The following is a 19697-nucleotide window of genomic DNA, read 5'->3' on the forward strand; positions in this document are numbered from 1 at the left end:
GGTGGTAATCAGCATGAGGTTTCCTTGCCCAGGTTTGACCTGATGCCATGAGACTTCATGCGGTCTAGCGTCAATGTTGAGGACTCCTAGGGCCACTCCCTCCTGACTGTATACCACTGTACTGCCACCCCTTCTGGGTCTGTCCTATTGATGGAATAGGGCATACACAGGGATGGTGATGGAGGTGTCTGGGTCATTGGCTGTAAGGCATGATTTGGTGAGTATGATTATGTCAGGCTGCTGCTTGACTAGTCTATGTGACAGCTCTCCCAATTTTGGCACACCGTTGCCAGATGTTCATGAGGAGCACTTTGCAAGGTCAACAGGGCAGGATATGCCATTGTTGTTTCATAGTTTTGTCTCTCCAACTGGTCTTTTATGCTTTAAGATTATAGTATTTTTACACCCTGGAAGATGGTCATTCAGCCCATCGCACTTATGCTGACTCTTTGGAAAAGTTATTCACTCAGTTCAATTTCCATGTGTTTTCCCCACCAATCTTGTATGTTCGTCTCATTTAAATACTATCCACTTTTTAAAATGATTATGAATTCTGCTTCCACTGCCTAATCTGTTAAGGCATTCCTTGTCATAACAACCTGTGGTGTTGTGCTGTATTCTTAAGTCTTCTTTAAATGACAACTGCAGGCTTTCTATTCGGATTCAACACAAACACTATTTATCATCTTACTTATTTAGATTGCATGATTTCGGGTACCTGCTGGTGTTTGTGCCTGCTGTTTGTAAAGCTATGTGCTGACTGTGTTTGCACAATGGCGTCTCCTCCTTATATATTTCTGGTGATGTCATCAGTTGCATCAGTGGCCTGATCTCTTAAAGGTACAGTTTCTTACAGGTGAAGTCACCACTGCACTGCACGACACAACCCTCTGTGTGAAAGTAAGTTACTTTAACTTCTCCCTTCATTTTAAATTTCTGCCCTCTAGTTATCAACTTGCAGGCCAGTGAAAAAAACTTTTCCCTAATTACCTTATCAGACCTGTCATGACTCTGAATGGAGATGGAAGATTTTAGGTGCCATTCTTCTTTAGTTGGTTTGACTTATCTATTACCTGAAGACTGACATGGGAAATAACTTGTGGAATTTTTAGAATTAATTTTATGTATGCTTTCATCATAAGGAAAAATAGTGCATTCAATGAAAGAAAGAAATCATTTATATAAAACACCTTTCACAACCACAGGACATCCCAAAGATCTTTACAACCAATGAAGTACTTTTGAAGTGTAGACACTGTTGTTATGTAGGTTCACCCTGAATACCTTGAGGATCATTAGTTTATTGTGTAATTGCAGGAAAACTATGAATGTGATTCCTATGAATTATTCTCAATTTGTGATGTAATAAGTCTACTTTCCATTCATTTGTTATCATTTTACACCTAGCATAAGCAGCAGAATCCCCTTTGGCTGGGAGCTTTTAGTTGGTAAGTACCACTCCACCTGGAGAACCTTCATCTTTAACCTTACTTCTCAACAACTCTTATTATCATTTTGTGAAACCTCCCAGCACTTTGCATTTATTCAGAGTGACGCACCAACTCTTGCCTGAAAAAATGAATCATGTCACAGTTCGTAGAAATGTGAGATTCAGAATCAGCTACTCTGTAGAGTTCAACACGGACTCAAGAGTTTTGAAAAGGGCATCCTTTAATTGCCTTATTTAAGAGTTGCTGATATCTGTACATTCAACATTTGACAGATACACTTGAAACATTTGGAGATCCAGAAGGTTCAGGGAAAAGCTGGTTTCCTATAGGTTATATTTTATTCTGCTGCTCAGTGGGTAACAGTCTTGCCTCTAAGTCAGAAGATTGTGGGTTCAAGTCCCACTCCAGGACTTGAGCACAAAAATCAAGGCTGGCACTCCAATGCAGTACTGAGAGAGTGCTGCAATGCTGGAGGTGCTGTCTTTTGAGTGAGACATTAAACCACGGCCCTTCTCAGGTGGATGTAAAAGATCCCGAGGCACTATTTCAAAGTTGAACAGGACAGTTATCCACAGTGCCCTGGCCAATATTTATCCCTCAATCAATATCACTAAAAAAGATTATCTGGTCATTATCACACTGCTGTTATTGGGAGCTTGCCGTGTGAAAATTGACTGCTGCGTTTCCTACATTTACAGTGCTTTAAAGCCAATTGTAAATGTCCACTGGTGGTGAAACATGCTGTATAAATGAAAGTCGTCTTCTTCACTTTAGCAAAAATCACAAGGGAAATAAAACAAAGCAGAGCTAAGAAACTATATTGGATTCAGTCGATGTTTTCCTGTAACCTTTTTGGCCTACTGGAGTTAGATAAGTTCCTTTTACCTGTTTAACTCCATATAGCAAAAGGGAATGAAGGAAAGACACATTACTCTCCTGTACAGTATATTTGGGGATTTTTTCGTTTTCTAAATCACAACATTGGGCATGTCACAAAGATAATGATAAGTGTTACACCAATGTATTTTGTTGAATGATAATTTCTTTTAATCCACTGACTGAAGATCTGAATTTATATATATATTTTTAAGTCGTTTTAAGAAGACAAGCTGCCAACAAAGTCATCCTTTCAGCTTAAGACGATCACCTAATTTGCAACACTGTATCCTATGCTGCAAGGACTGTGAGGACAGAGACGAAATGTCTGCTAATATCCCAGCAAGAACCGAGATCCAGGAAGTTTAAAGGAATTACCTGTTCTCTCAGCAAGCAGAAAAATACTCCTACCTGCTATGTTTGAATCCTGAGTGACTGTCATGTGACAAGCCCCTCTCCATCTGTGGTTTTAAGCTGGTGTTTTCTCTGCACTGAAGGAGAAGCAACTGCACTCTGACATGAGCAGACCCTAAGTGAGAATCCCTTGCTCTCCCTCCATTCCAGCTTGAAAGCTTTTAAATCCTGCTTGTTGACTGACCACCTATGCATATTTCGGCTACAATCAGAAATGCCATTGAAGGAAATCATCCACATAGCTATCTCCAAGAGATTCACTGAACCAGTCATCTACCTCTTCAAACAAAAAGCCTCAGGACCACTGAATTTAGCTAGAAGCCAGCCGAACCACCAATCTCCACAGACTGTATAGCTTTTTATGGACCCTAACTCAACAATCTACCTTTCCCCACTCTGTAACCTATTTGTGTGTGTGTAAACCTCCAGAGTGTGTGTGTGTGTGAGTGAAAGTTGGCACATTGTTTATAATTTAATTAGTTCAGTTTAGCTACAATCCTCTTTGTTAAACTCAAGAAAACTTGTCCAATTACTTACTTGCTATGATCATAACAGAAACAATCAAAAACCTACTGAATTGACCAGTACATCCACTATAAGAAAGAATGAAACCTGTTGTGATCTAACAAGGAGAGGGGAAAGAGGGAAGCCCTTCAAACCCTCCTCACTTGACTGTAACATAAGGATCACAAAGACAAGTACAGCTCAACCCATCCACCACATGATTCAGCCCATCTGCTGTATGATTCCACCCTTTGGTATGATTCAGGCCATCGAGCTCTTGATTCAGCTCCTCTAGCTTAAAGTAGGATTAGGACATTTGGACCCTTGTGCGTGCTCAGCCAGTTAGATCTGTTCCTCAACTCCATTTACCCACCTTTGATCCATAACCATAGATACCCTTAGCTAACAAAATCTATCAAGGATCTCAGTCTTCAATGCTCCAATTGACCCAGCATGCACAGCCATTTGGGGGAATGAATTCCAGATTTCTATTACATTTGGTGAAAAAGTGCTTCCTGATTTCCTTCTTGAAAGGCCTAGCTCTAATTTTAAGATTTTGTGCCCTTGTTCTTGATCCTTCAACAGAGGAAATAGTTTATTTGTACCTAGTCTTTCAGATTCATTTAACATTTTAAATACCTCCATGAAACCACCACTCAAACGTGTATATTCAAGGGATTACAAGTCAAGTTTATGCAACATGTCCTCATAGTTTAACCTTCTAAACCCTAAATTCATACTCACAAGCTTAGAACACTGTTTGCATCAGATGTCATTTCTCATGAGGTGTCATTTTACTGGTTTTTACCCTTGTTGCAGAGGTTCACACAATGGGATAGTGTCATGCAGACCCCACCTGACAAGAATGAGGCATATTCATTTTGTCATATGAACGTTGATTTTAAACTGTTGCTGGAGTGAAGACATTACTTGTTTGAAGATCACCAGACTGCGCTGGAAGGCCATTTGCATACTGAGAGACGCTGCTTATGGAGACAAAGGGTATTCCCTGCTCCAATTAACCCAAATGGATTTTGATCACCAGACATTGAAGGTGTAAGGAAGCACATTCCAGGCCCTGCTCAGATGATACAAGCCATAGAGCCAGGGCTGGTTAAACCAGCTGGTCACATGACTAACTAGCTGGTCCAGGTTTTTTGAACTAGCCACAGGGCAGTTTGAATTCATAAGGCAGTGTGTAACTGAGGCTGGAACAAGGAAGTCTCTTGCCTGGCTGTCTTTCTCTCTCTCTCGTTTTCTCCCAAGCCACCAGATCCACGGAAGATACGTAAACCTCAAGAGAGAAAAGACTCCTACATCGGAACAAGTTGAAGCATGAACTGGGCCCCAACGAACTGCAAGACTTACCGGCAACCCAAGACTCCACATTGAACTTAAAGGACTGTAACTACCAGATATTGCCTCAAACTTTTCCCCTTTATTCCTTCTACTTTTTCTGTCTCTATCGGTGTATGTGTTTATCGCATATGCATGCTAGCATGGTCACATCGCATATTCGTAGTCAATAACCGGATTAGAGTTTAAGATTAATAAACCTTTCTTGTTTAAATCTAAGGAAATCTTTTTGATATCTTTGCCTTATAATTGGAGCAGTGAACGAGGATTCACTAAGGGGGAGCTAAAAACACGGTGTTTTCAAATTAAACTGTGTTACGGTTAAACCAGGCAAAGGCTGAGAGGGAACCCCTAGACCCCTTCTCACCTGGTCATAACAGATAGAAAATTGTGATCTCGGGGGTGGAGCACAGTACACCCAAAACATGGCCCAAGCAATTTTTTATACTTTGAAATTAACAGAGAGGAATTGTTTTAGACAAAAATCAAGTGCTGTGTCATTAGAATCTGAATTTCTGATATTTGAAACAGTGAGAGCAGACATTTGGAAAATTACTCCTACGTACGTAGTCATCCATATGCTATCTCTGAGTCGATTCCTTACTGTTGTGAGTCTTTGCTGCAGATGGATGCATTGGCTATTGGTCCTTGCACGCAAAGGTGAAGTCACTTTCATCCATTAATCTGGGCTGGCTTTGAATTCCATCCAATCCCTTCTTTTGTTTACTTATTTTACCATTTTTAAAATATTTCTCTTTTATCCCCTTTATTTAATTGTTTTAATGTTATTCATTCAAGCCTTTTTTGCTTTAATATTCAAGTTAAAATGTATAAAACAAGATGCTCCTGCTGATTTTTTTTGCTTCATTCTATTGATTTGATTTTTAAAAAATCAGATTATAGGCACAAGGAATAACGCTCCCAGAGCAGAGCGTGGCAAACCGGGCAGGCACATTGTGAATTTGGGCATGGTGATCAGCAGAAGATTATCTGGGCATCTTGAAATTTTGTCCCTAAATCCCGGATATGAGCTCTGGACTAGGAGTGCTAGATCAGAGAATTTACCCCACAAACTGCAATCTCCTCCTCACCTACTTTATTTATTATTCTCAAGCACTTTACTAAGTAACTATAACTGAAAATATTAGCTTCCAATTCTTTTTAGTAAATACATTTTATATTCAGTTATTGTGATTTATTATAATAAAAATTATACATCAAAAATGTATGTGGTACAATATTAAACTGCATGTTGCTAAGCACAAATGTCTCCATTTTTGTTCACTTGATCAATGAAGTTTGAGTCAAAATGTAATCATTTTAATAAAATAAGAAACCTGTGCCACAACAAATTTGAGGGAAAATAGCTGGACATGGTTAACTTTAAATAAAAAGAAAAAAACATTGCTAACACTGGAAATCTGAAACATGACCAGAATTTGTGAAGGGAAAGGGAGTTTAATAATTCAGGTGTAAGCCTTTGTTAGAACTGCAAAAGTTTCCAGTATTTTCTGTATTTTTGTTGCAATTACTTTTAGTTTAACTAAAAGAGACTAAGAAAAACAGGGATATCAATGCATAGGCAAAACATAGATAGAAATTGTATATTTTTCATTATCTTGATAAAGTCCCTGGGGAGGACAAAAACAGATCCATCAACAAATCCTTATGATTTGTTCCGAAGAAGGGTCACTGACCCGAAACGTTAACTCTGCTTCTCTTTCCGCAGATGCTGACAGACCTGCTGAGTGGTTCCAGCATTTCTTGTTTTTATTTCAGATTTCCAGCATCCGCAGTATTTTGCTTTTATACCAAAAACAGATTATCTGGCCATTCATCTCATTTGATAGGTATAGATTTTGCTGCTAAAATGACAGAGTTTAATGGCACATATTGTTATTAATATGTTAATAATGTTAGAAATTGTCTAGCAATTGTGAAGAGATACCCCGTGAATTACAAATTGGCACAAATCACTGGACAATTTGCACTGTTCCACCACTAGCCTTGCAAAAACAGCAGCTTGCCCTCAATCTCCCTGTGAGTCTCAAAGTTGCTGCATTTGTACATTAATTACCAATTAAACTTGCCATGGAAAGTTATGGTTGCTACCTAACAGTGCAAGTACTTTTTTAATGAGGAGATTTATGTTCTTGCAATGCCATTTAACCTCTGTGGTCTGGAAAGTTAACAATTTAACTTATGGAGTGTCATTCCTGGAGGTATTAGATTGCGGTTAGATTTTTAAAATTTAAAAGTCTTTTTTCTTACTTTTCCTTTCTCTCTTCTCTCAATCTAATCTTTCCTTTTTTTCTGATTATAATTCACGCTATTTCCTTCTGTTATTCTGCTTTTTCTTTCCCAATCCTGAAACCTCATTGGTTAAGGACATAGAATGTTGTTTTTGTTGTTCACTAAGGTCCCAGATGTCCCTTTGTCCCCATTATTGGCTTTCACATCCAGCAACCTACAGGGCAAAACTTTTTCAAGCTGAATTGTTACTGAAAAAAATTTAAATAAGGGGGCATGTAGCAAGATGCCCCATTCCAGCAAAATCTGTGCCCTGCTGTTTATTATGTGCAATTAGCTGCCATCTTTACCTACATAATAGCAATGACTACACTACTACACTTAAAACTACTTTATTGCTTGTGAAGCACTTTGAGATGTCCTGAGGATGTTATAAGTTGCTATGTAAATGCAATTTATTTCTTTGCTTCCAAGACTTTCATTCAGAAGCAGTGAGAGGAATTTTAATCCCCCAAAATGGTGGGTTTGGGTCACATGGGAGGTTAAAGTGTTAAAAATCTGAATCCTGACCCGAACTCTCCCACTTCTGGTTTTAATGAAGGCGGAATATGGGGGAGGCAACCAGTCACCAGGAGGTGGGTTGGCAATTTAAATATTATAATGAAGCTGCGTGTCTCATTCCTAGGCACCATTTTAACTCTGGACATCTGGGTTTCCCGAGTCTGAGGAAACCCAGTAGCTACAGGAAGTGGAGGACTGTTGGATCCAGCAGATAGGTGCCAACCCCTGTGATCAGACACCACACCCCGACACTTAGAATTCCCCCACCCCCCACCGAGGCCTTTGATCTCTTTCCCCCTTCCCCCTGAGGCCTCCAACCTCCAGCCAGGTGAGTCGAGCTCCATGTTCAAATTCTCGATGTGCACTTGTGGCATACATGAGCAGAAGGGTTGGATTTAGTGGAGCCGGTGGGGCTTCCAGCGCCGAGCCGAAAAGTCGGTGGGAACCCTGCCTTGGTCATGCAGAGCCCCCCGACCCTGGCTCTATTTAACAGGCAATTAACTGCCCGGCTCTGGGAACCCTGTCCCTTTTAAAGAGCTGCCGGCCAAGCAGAGGGTCGGCTGCTCAGTAATATTGGCAGTACCACTGGGAGCGGGGCCCCTGTCGGTATTACAGAAGACCTTGGAACCGGTCCCAGACCTCAGGTAAGTGAGGCAGGATCTGGACTGGTCCTGGTAATGGGGCGAGGGAGTGAGTGATGAGTGTGGGGGGTGGTAGGTGGGTTGTTTTCCACTGGGGGCCCTCAGTGGGCAATCTGTTTCCCACGGAGGAGGGCCCCCCACCTACCCCAAGCCCACAGGGAGGTCATTTTATTTTACTGGGTGACCTCACTATGTAGCAGGGCCCCCACCGCCCACCGCTGGCTTAATTCCAGCGGCTGTGGGATGAGGCCCTTAAGTGACAAATAGGCCTCAATTGGCCTCTGGGCAGCCTTTTCCGCCCCCGACTTTACTGCAGTGATGGGAAGGCGATGGGCACTCTGCCCCCTGCTACAACTCAATGGGCCTCTCATCTCCGAGCCCATCTCCCGGGGGCCCATTAAATCCAGCATTATGTGCAGTGAACAGATCTCTGTGCCTGAATTGGTGATATGCATTCCAAGCATGTAAAGCTTCAATTCACAAAGATCACCCCTTCATGTAAGTATTGAGTGTTTAAGTAGACGTCTCAATTCATAGCATTAAAGAGTGTGTATTTTGCCAGTTTTTGCCATGCCAGATCAAGGATCCCTAATGCCTGCATTGCCTGTCCACATCTTCACCTGAGCCACGTTAAAATAACACACACAAAATTCTCCTCAATGATCACAATCATATTTACTCACTTTTTAATAAAAAAGATAAAACTCGTTGAAAGAAAAACAAAAAGAAAAACCACATAGATGCATGAGGGAGGGATTTGCCCACTGAGCGCACTCACTCTCGTCTGTTCCTGCTGATGGTGCTCCGAGGTATTTTGAGCACTGGGCCTTGTTACTATGCCAATGGCGAGCTGCACATCCCAAACTAGTGTCCTGTTGCAGCTTTCCACCTGAATACTGGGTGGCCAGGAGGCTGCCCCAGCTGGCAGAAAGGTAGGTCCATAGAAGTGGGTGATTGCTGGGGTAGCTTGCAGCCTGCGGCAGTAGTGGCCCATATTAATCCTGTGGAGCATCAGAGCACCCCTGGCACCTCAAAAATAATTTCAGGTTTACCATTTTGGGGCCTCTTTCTCTTGAGCACCAGGTTTTACCGCATGGAGCATCCATGGTTAGCAGTCTCTCTCAGCACCCAATCTGCGTTAGATAAATGAGGCTCCTGCCTGATTCAGGGCCCCCTAAGTACAAGGCCAGAATTAAAATGGGGGCAGAGCAGGATTGGGCTGGCAAGTCAATTTTGTTGATTATAAATAAGCCACTATCTCATTTCTGTGGGGTGGAGGGAGTTAAAAAACCTCCCCTGTTAATTCTTTCTACAGTTCAAAAAGTGAGCACAGGCTGCGAGGAATATATTAAACTTCCCGCACAACCTATTGTTTATGCAGATCCATTTACCAGAAGACTTGCAGAATTTTCTGCTGCATTTTGTATCGAATAATGAATTTAAGTGCGTTTTTAAAACAACATTTTTACACTGAGGCTTGGATTGATTCTGTACCAGTAAGAGATATCAGGCTACCCACATAATTGTTAATATTTTAATGTGCACATGTATAAATTAATATTTTTCTTTGAAACCAACAAAAAATATTTTTAAGCATGGTGACTTTGAGATACACTACCTGGATGTAAATTAATTGGAATCCATTCATATTTTCCCAATAAGAATAATATTTTAGACATCAGAGAGATTGAGATATGACTAATGCAAAGGGACTATTCTTTAATTCTGCACAGAAAAAAGTTAACTTACTCTTTTGTGATAATGTCTTTTTGAATCATTTTAATATTTAGTATCTTTTTCTCAAAATCTGGTCTATTGTTGGTAAGAGGATGTATCAGAAGATGGGGCTTCCTTTGTCGATGTGCCGAGTTCATTTATTACTTCCAACGACTACTCAGCTTAGCCTTGCCACGAGCTCCTTTTGTACTGCTGTAAGTTTGCAAACAAAATTATCGTTCACTAAGTCATTTTAAAAAAATTATTGATGTTAAACAATATGTATTACTTAGTTCCCAATCTGTGGTTCTAGCATAACATAAATATGAAAACAGTAAGAGCCATTGTATCTATTTCTATTGTATTATATAATATAAATTAAATTTTGTGCGACTGAAGATTAATAGCTTAGTTTACGATTTCATAATCAGCAATGATTTAACAGACCGGCAGTAAATTGACGGGAATAGTCTGAAGACCAGAGGGCTGTATTAACAGAGCAACAAAAACACCATCCTGTAGCTGAACACTTCATTATTCAAATTGAAACAGCCCTAGTTGGGGGATAGTAGTAAGTAGCCAACTGGTGATTGCTTTTAATAATAAGTTTTAAAAAATCTGCCAACTTCATATCCTGAAAAAGAGACTTATACGTTTCTTTTACAAGTTTTTCTCTTGTAATTATCAAAAAAACATCTAACAGGTAAGAACTTGTTATATTATAGATTTTGTGTTGTACATGGGACCATAAACAATACCAGCCCTATCTGAGGTTGCTGTTTATCAGACATTATAATTAGCAACTAGCGTTCATCACTAGGTATATACCAAATACAGTTGGTTCTGTTGGCACACTACACATAATTATTCGTTGCCATTATATTTTAAATCGCGCACTTTCGTCACACTGATTCTAAAAAAATGATTGTAGACGAAGTATATGGATGGCAAGAAGCTTTTTCCCCCAGAGTGGGGGATTCAATTACTAGGGGTCACGAGTTCAAAGTGAGAAGGGAAAAGTTTAGGGGGGATATGCGTGGAAAGTTCTTTACGCAGAGGGTGGTGGGTGCCTGGAACGCGTTGCCAGCGGAGGTGGTAGATGCGGGCACGATAGCGTCTTTTAAGATGTATCTAGACAGATACATGAATGGGCAGGAAGCAAAGAGATACAGACCCTTAGAAAATAGGCGACAGGTTTAGATAGAGGATCTGGATCGGCGCAGGCTTGGAGGGCCGAAGGGCCTGTTCCTGTGCTGTAATTTTCTTTGTTATGGGAGACAGAGTAAGAACTCCAATTATAAAACAGTAGAAAATGGGAACCTGGAAGATGGAAACCAACAGTGGTTGGAAGGTGCACAATATAACAGTCAGTGACTGAGACACCTGTCTATCTCTTGAGCACCAATGAAAAGACAATGCTCCACCTCCCCTCCCCTAACTGAATGGCAGAATTCAACTCGCTGAATTTTTATTGGTAACAATTAATAAAAAATTATCAAAGTAAGAAATAAACAACTGCATTTATGGAACGCCTTTCATGTCCTAAGGACGCCCCAAAGTGCTTTATGACCAATGAAATACTTTTAAAGTGCAGTCGCTTTTTTTTTTAAAGAGATACAGCACTGAAACAGGCCCTTTGGCCCACCGGGTCTGTGCTGACCAACAACCACCCATTTATACTGACCCTACGGTACTCCATATTCCCTACCACCTACCGACACTAGGGGCAATTTACAATGGCCAATTTACCTATCACCTGCAAGCCTTTGGCTGTGGGAGGAAACCGGAGCACCCGACGAAAACCCACGCGGTCACAAGGAGAACTTGCAAACTCCGCACAGGCAGTACCCAGAATTGAACCCGGGTCCCTGGAGCTGTGAGGCTGCGGTGCTAACCACTGCGCCACTCTTTTGTAACATAGGAAACTTGGTAGTCAATTTGCACACAGCAAGCTCCCATAAACAGCAATGAAATAAATGATCACATCATCTGTTTTAGGTGTCTTAGCTGATGGATAAATATTGGCCAATGCACTGGGACTGCCCTGCTCTTGTACGAATTATGTCTTGGGATCTTTTACATCACCGAGTGGGCAGATGACACCTTGGTTTAACATCTTATCTGAAAGACTGCAACTTTGACAGTTCAACACTCAGTGTCAACCTAGATTATATGCTCAAGTTCTGGCTTGAATCCACAACCTCCTGATTCAGAGGCAGGAATGATACCTACTGAGCAAATGCTGACATGTAAGTAAGTTATATTTCAATTCTTTCAGCTCTTTTAACAAATTCTGAAAACTATTTTTGGCTTCTCAACAGCACAAACTACAGTTAATAAAGGCATTAAACTACCCACCACAATTAAGTAAGGGACATCCACAAGCGAAGAGGAAAATGAAAGAAAACCAGACATCAGACTGCCATTTAACACAAAGACAAAAGACATTCTCAAAACACCACTGATAAGAGCTATAATTGTGATTTTGAAGTGTTATGGCTTGCCTGCAAATTTTACTACAATTACTGTTGACAGTCAAATAAAGCTTATTTAAGTATTTTAATGTTTTGTTGAACAAGTATTTAAAACCTATACAAGAGACAGAACAGTAAAATGAGTAATGTTGGGCATGAAATTCATTCTTCTAGCAGCACCATGCAGGTCTACCTGCAGATTTGTAGCACGGGAGGCACTCGTGACCATTTCCCCAGTGCCCCAAGTCAACTGGAGTGGCACATGCAGATGTGTTCCCTGCGCGTGCCCGAAGTCACAATCATGAAATCACTGACATCAATAGGCTGATGAAATGCCAGGATTCTAAAATTGGTCAATGAATGTGAAAGGAACGTCTTCCTTTTGCATTCCTGTAACAACAAGTGTTAGGAAGCAAGAAGGGCCTTGTTCTGGGGCTATTTAAAGGGCCAATCAACAGGTATTTTCGACTTACCTGTGCTGAGGTGAAGTTGGTGGAAGCATTGTAGTGAGTTGCTGGAGGAATTGAGGTTTTTGCTGACCATAGGAAGGCAGAAAATAACATTGCCTTACTTAAGTGTGGGGGCAGTAGGTGCAACACCACATGCTCTGCAACATAAGAAAGATGTGCAGAAGAGGAGACATGGAGGGAATCTCTATGAGGAGGGAGGAGAAAAAGGGCTCTCCTTAGAAGGCTCGAATCTGAGAGGCAATTCTGAGTGCACCTATCCTACATTCGGAGGAGCCAGGAGTACTGCCTCAGGAGGCTTCTCTTCACTAAGGAAGTAGTGACGGAGTTGTGTCATTTCCTTCTTGAATAACTGAAGCCTCAAAACAGGGTTAGGGTGGCACTTCAAATGGCTGTGAAGATCACGGTCACCCTTACATTCTTCCAGGAGTGAGCTTGTGACATCAACCGCATGTCACACTTTGCCATCCACAGAAGCATCAGGGAGATGACAGAGGTACGCTACAGGAGGAGCAGGGACATCATCTACTTCTCCGAGAGAAGGCCAGGATGAAAGGGCTTGCTGATGGTACAGGGCACCACTGACTACATGCATGTGGCTCTGCGGGCCTCCCACTTCAATGTGGAGTGATACAGCAACCACAAGAGCTTCCACTCTGTCAATGTGTAGTTGGTGTGCAATCACACCAAGAAATTCATCTTGGTGAATGCTTGTTATGCTGCTAGTACACACAATGCTTTTATCCTGCCACAGTCAGAAATTCCCACCGTCTTTGGGGCTTCAAGCCAGAAAACAGGATGGCTGCTCAGTGACAAGGGATACCCACTCCACAAATGGCTCATAACCCCCTTCCGCCATTCCACCATGTGAGGTCAGAAGGCCTTCAAATGAAAGCCATTGAGTCACCCACAGCACTGTGGAGCAAGCCATCGGGCTCCTAATCAGATTGGGGGAATCTCCGCAATACATGCCTGAGGGGGTCTCCATGTTTGTGGTGTGCTGCGTTCTCCATAACCTTGCATAACCCACTACCTCCTGGGATCTGGATGCCACCTCAAGAGGAGGAGGAAGATGAGAAAAAGGAAAGGAGACCACATGCACCACTGGACCTGGAAGAGTGAGAGGGACCACATTGCGAGGCTTCACCAGTTAAAACTGCCTGTGTGGAGTTTGCAAGTTCTCCCTGTGTCTGTGTGGGTTTCCTCCGGGTGCTCCGGTTTCCTCCCACAAGCCAAAGACTTGCAGGTTGACAGGTTAATTGGCCATTATAAATTGCCCCTAGTACAGGTAGGTGGTGGGGAAATATAGGGACAGGTGGGGATGTGGTAGGAATATGGAATTAGTGTAGGATTAGTATAAATGGGTGGTTGATGGTCGGCACAGACTCGGTGGGCCGAAGGGCCTGTTTCAGTGCTGTATCTCTAAACTAAACTAAACTAAACTAAACTAAAAGAAGGCTGCGTTTGCTGACAACGCAGCCACTAGGTGGCACTGCACTGGCACATGCACAAAGTAAGCTTGTTCAACTAAAACGTCAGTCAGCAACATTCAGGCAGCTGCCAGGACTAAAGATGGCGCCGCTCAAATAATCACACAAAGGCAATGTAAACACATGGCCGAAGAGATCTCTCTCCCCCAGACCCCACTTTCTCCCCGCTCTCTCTCTCCCACACCCTGCTTTCTCCCCGCTCTCTCTCCCCCACACCCCGCTTTCTCCCCGCTCTCTCTCTCCCACACTCTGCTTTCTCCCCGCTCTCTCTCCCCCACACCCCGCTTTCTCCCCCACACCCTGCTTACTCTATTTCCTGCGTTATGCGATTACGTCATCTGGGCATGCGTGTACCAGTCCTGGCAATTTACGTGATGACGTCATCCGCGCATGGGCCAACGGGTCCTGGCAATGCGGAACGCAGCGCACGCGCAGAGAGCAGGAGCCCGTTTTCACATGTGTGCCGAGTGGCGCAGTAGGATGATGTCCCCGGCAGCTGCATTGTCAAGAATCACTTTGTTAAAAGAAACATCTCCACCCCCAACATAAACACGACCATTGTCTTAAGAGTACATCCATTTTAGACTCCCATCACAAAGTCCCCTTGATTAACATCATTCAAAAAATTTCACTCAACAACTTTATCTAGCAATACATCAATAATTCAAAACGAAAACAGAACTAATCACCCTTGTGCATCCCCACAGTGCTGGTCTTGCAAGTTCCCTTGCCTGGCCTAATGTTCCTATGCAGTGCTACCCCAGTGGCTGCAGCATGGCTGGTGGAAGGTTGCTGACTTTCACTGGATGACCTTGGCGGATGTCCTTGAGCTGCTCCGGGCCTTAAAAGGTCAGATTTAGACTCGGCATGGGAGGCAGTAGTCTGGGCTGGCTGAGCAACAATAGCAAGGGCACTGGTGGAGTGGCAGTATTGGGAACATGAATACTGTCATTCTGAGAGGACAGCAGGCTCATGCTCCACTGTGTCACTGCCACTCCCAAAGGCTGGCACCTGAGCAATCTTCGTAATCTGCTGGAGCCCTGCTTGCTGGACTGCTATAAGTGTCTGCATTCCCTGTCAAGCAACGAGATCCACATCCTTGATGCCAGCAATTAGGGATCCCAGAATCTCTGTCTGAGCTTCCACTGCAGCACTAATATATTGGGAGATCTCCGCCTGTGCTGCAGTGGAAGCTGAGACAGCAGCCAGCAGATGCTTCATCATGGATTGGTCTGGCATTGCTGCCATGGAGGTGCCCACCACTTCCATGGTCGAAAGGATGAGCTCCAAGCTTTGCACAAGGTGGAGTAGGGTTCCTCCAAACTCCTAGCCAGTGACTGTAGGCAGGCCTGCCAATGCACCAAGCATTTTGGTGTGCATGTTCATCAGGGTTCTTCTTAGTCCATTCCAACAAGATACTCATCTGAGTCCCTTGCAGGGGAACTGGTGTGCGACCTCACCCTCAGAGGAATTCACACAAGAGCTGACCTATCCCCCGACCTGGCAGCAGCCTGCTCATGCCCAGTGACTGATCATGTGCAGAACCTGACTCTAAAGTTCATGCAGTGCCAATATCTGAACTGGTGGCTGAGAGTATTAGGTGAAGTGACAGTGCAGCTTCCTCAGAGCTCTCTTCCTCCTCGCCCCCTTCTACCCAAGGCTGCAGTGGCTGAGCAGCCAGCGTTCTTGATGATCTGAAAGCGACAAAGCATAAGGGAAGGGGACAGCTGAGAGAGTGGGGAAGAAAGCAGAAGGTCCACAGTAACTCCAGCAGCAGTTTCCATTTCCTGGCACATTTCAGGGCAAGGAATCAGTGCATAACATAGAAACTTGCCATCATCCACGATGGCCTCGTCAGCACTGGGTGTAGAGATGTGCTTGTGGCTGGCATGATTGGAAGGTGCGTGTGGGTGAGGCGCAGTATAAGGATGTTAGGGGTGAGTCCTGAGTGTCGGTTTGCTGCTGGGTGAGTGAAGGGGGTGTGGTGCATTGACCAGTGTGAGAGGTGTGTGATGTGATGGGTGTTTGTGCAGATTCATTCACTCACCTTGACCATCCAAGTGAGATCATTAAAGTTTTTCCAGCAGTGCTGCCAGGTTCTGGAAGCCACGGTCTTGGCATTGACCACCCTTGCCACTCGCTCCTATTCCTTTCAGAGGCTTAGTCTTGAGGGTTTCCTGCTCTGTGCCGGAAGCATGACCTCCTTCCTGGCCTCCACCTCTCTGCATAGTGCATTGTCACTGAAGTGGGGAGCTCTCTCCTTCCCCTAGCGTGCCATACCTTGTCCCTCAATGGGAAAAAAATTCGATCAGCAAGCAGCCTGTAGTGCATTGCTGCCGCTTCCCTTTTATAAGGACTGTGTCTTTTAAAAGGGAAGGCTGCCTGGAGCTTCAGATCAACGTTACTCGGCCCTCCCCCCCCCACCCCTGCAAGAGGGCACAGAGAACGTTGGCAGGGTAAAAGATAGTCCAGGGCTGCATGGGAGCCACTCGTGGCCTTGTCACCATCAGGGGAACGAGGTAGAGAGATGAATTTTGAGTCTTGTGCACCTGATTTCCAGCAGGAATGGACACGTCATAAATCGCAGCCCTCACGCTCAAAAATGGGGGGGGTAAATGAATTTCACGCCCATTGTGTTTTCTGGATGGTAAGTTACTGGTAACAGTATGAAAAAATAAGTTCATATAAAATTTAAAAAATATGCTTTTTTGTTCCAAAAGTTAGCATTTGTCCAGTTAGACTTCTACTGTGGATTGACAGGAATCCCCAGAAACTGAGAATTAAGATGATTATGTTATCCTGTGAACTTCTTCCAACCATAACTGAATGCTGTGTGAATCATAGTTTAATCATATTCATCTCTGGATGCTTATCCTCAATAATGTTAGGGGACCTTTGAACTTGAACAACCTGCTAAAATACCTCTGCCTATGTGGGAACTACAGGGTCATGTTTAAGCATGAAATATATTGGCAGAGAACTGTTCTTGTGTTCAATGTGTCAATCTGTTCATTCAGGTTGTGAATTGTTGGAGATTTAAAAAAAAAAGTCAATTTTTTATTATTGTTCTTACTTTTCCTTTGTCTCTATTTTTCTCTCAATTTAATTGTTGTTCTCTCTATTTCACTTTCCTTAACTGATTTGACATTGAATTCACCCATTCTAATTCACCATTCTTCTCAGTCCTTCCTCTGTTTAGTTCTCAATCCTTGAAACTCACTGGTTTAAGAAGATCCTACTGTTTTTCTCATTGTTCACCAAGGTCCCAGATGCCTTGTTGCCTTTGCTGTGCTTTTATCAACTCGCACATCCAGCAACTTTGTGGGCAAAAAATTTAAAAACCTAAACATGCACAAACAAGTCTAACAGGGCACGCTCCAGCAATGTCTTTCGCAATTAATGTGTACCCTCATATACTATAATAATGAGATCTTTATTTGTGTCTTGAGAATGCAACAATAGTGCTCTTATATGGTTGTTTGGTTGGCTAGATGCTTTCAATTTAGCTTTTTTTTTTAAAAGAAGGTTGCAAAATTCAAACTTGTACCAACTTGTTAGGCTCTTCAAGAACTCATGGTTAACTGGACACCAACAGAGTTTATGCTACACTATTCTGTCTCTTTAGAAAATGTTACATAGTAATTAATATTAATTAAAAATTAATTAAATTTTTTTTATTTTCAACAATGACACATATGCAATGTGCAAAACATCAATGTGCAAAACACTGCATTAAATTGGAAAATCAGTTTTGTTTTCCAATAAAAGAGAGATTAATTGGGACCCTTATTCCTATTCATATAACAGAAAAGGGTTCTCTTGATGTTTATGCAATCCACATAGATACTCTCCTGAAAAAATGACTGTTGTAATGAATTTCAAAACTTGTCTATATCATTTTGGTTTTTGAGCGGAACCCCGTAGGCGGTCATGTGTCACCTTTGGCATGTTTCCGGCAGTCATACTGGTGCCAAACGTCGTGTCCTGCACTCCTTTGGACCCCACCAGAAAGGCCGAGAGGGGGGTTTTGACGACTGGGCAACTCTCAACCTCCATAAATTTGCCCAGGCATGCGCCATGGAGAGGTCACTCCATAGTTGCCTCACAGCGACTAAAACACCACTGACCACCTCCAGGCGCGTATCCATTGTCTCTCGAGATAAGGAGGCCCAAAAGAAGAAGAAGAAGAAGAAGGAGTACACACTGCTCCTTTGACTACAAACTGCAGTAAGGCCCAATGAGCTTGGCCTTGTGCTTCAAATTTTGGAGTCACTTTCAAAAAGTGTGAAAACAGCAGCAATACAGGCTGAAATTTCACTCTTCGATGAATACTGATCTACTACTGCAACAGGTTTAACATCAGAATTAACTGAGGTGCTTTCCGAAAGCACGCAGGCTCTAGTCAGAAGTCTATACTCACCTAACCTCATCCTCCCTACCAAGCAACACTATCCCTCGCAATAACTGCCGACTGCAGCCAAGGGTATAGATATCAGGAAAGGATTGACAGGCTGGGTCTCTTTTCACTTGAAAAAAAAAAGGTTGAGGGGTGACCTAATAGAGGTCTTTAAGATTATGAAAGGTTTTGATAGAGTGGATACAAAGACAATGATTCCTCTTCTGGGGAAGAGCATAACTAGAGGCCCTCAATATAAGATAGCCACCAAGAAATGCAATAAGGGATTCAGAAGAAACCTCTTGCTTCCTCTTGCCAAAGGAGCAGCGAGAATGTGGAACTCACTACTACAGGGGTTGAAGCAAATAGTGTAGATGCATTTATGGGGAAGCTACACAGGCATATGAGGGAGAAGGGAATAGTGGGTTATAATGCTAGATTTAAATGAGGGAAGAGGGAGGAAGCTCAAGTGGAGCATAAACACCAGCATGGATTGGTTGGGCCGAATGACCTGTTTCTGTCTTGTATATTCCATGTAAAGACCAACCTTCCACTGAGCTTCCGCCTCCTTCTGGTGAGGCTCCATTGTTTCCGTGCACCCCTCACAAAATTGTAAACAGCTGGTAAAATCGCCATTAATTGCCGGTTTAACAAGTTAATTCCCTTCCCGCCGCCTTCAAGCTCTGCCTCCTCCCGCCAGCCAGCTGCTCTGGGAATATTCCCTAGCAGCCGCAAACATGTTGGGCTTCCCTCCTGACGCCATCCACCGGCATTTTCCTGCCTGCCTCCACTGCACTGACAAAATCCCAGCCATAATCTTTTCAGAAGTTCTCAAAGCAAACTAAAGCTGAGGGATATTAGTATGGATGGGGATGGGAGAGGGCAGGTGATAATCAAAATTCAAGTGTTAAAATCTAGAAACTCATTTGCCTCAAACAATTGATTACAGTTTTGAAAATGCTAATCTATGCTATTAATAGAGTTCATTTTTGATTGTAAAGTTTGACTGCAACTTTCTTTCTGACACCATCACATGCAATTTCCGTGACCAGAGTTCTGACAGATCGGCGTGACTTTAAAGTGGCTGGTGTAAAGCTCATG

At 42.9% G+C, this 19697-nt stretch overlaps 1 protein-coding gene across 1 annotated transcript in view; it reads right to left on the reverse strand.

Moving 5' to 3' along the window:
- Window positions 1-9660: 9660 nt before the first annotated feature.
- Window positions 9661-19697, reverse strand: part of LOC137384922 (troponin T, fast skeletal muscle-like) — an 87994-nt gene continuing 77957 nt past the window's right edge. Inside the window, exon 15 of the mRNA XM_068059631.1 lies at window positions 9661-9982. Within this exon, the coding sequence (XP_067915732.1) occupies window positions 9931-9982 (52 nt within the window). The 3' untranslated portion in view covers window positions 9661-9930. The remainder of the gene's footprint in view (window positions 9983-19697) is intronic.

Source organism: Heterodontus francisci, chromosome 27, assembly GCF_036365525.1.
Source record: "Heterodontus francisci isolate sHetFra1 chromosome 27, sHetFra1.hap1, whole genome shotgun sequence".
NCBI classification, from domain to species: Eukaryota; Metazoa; Chordata; class Chondrichthyes; order Heterodontiformes; family Heterodontidae; genus Heterodontus; species Heterodontus francisci.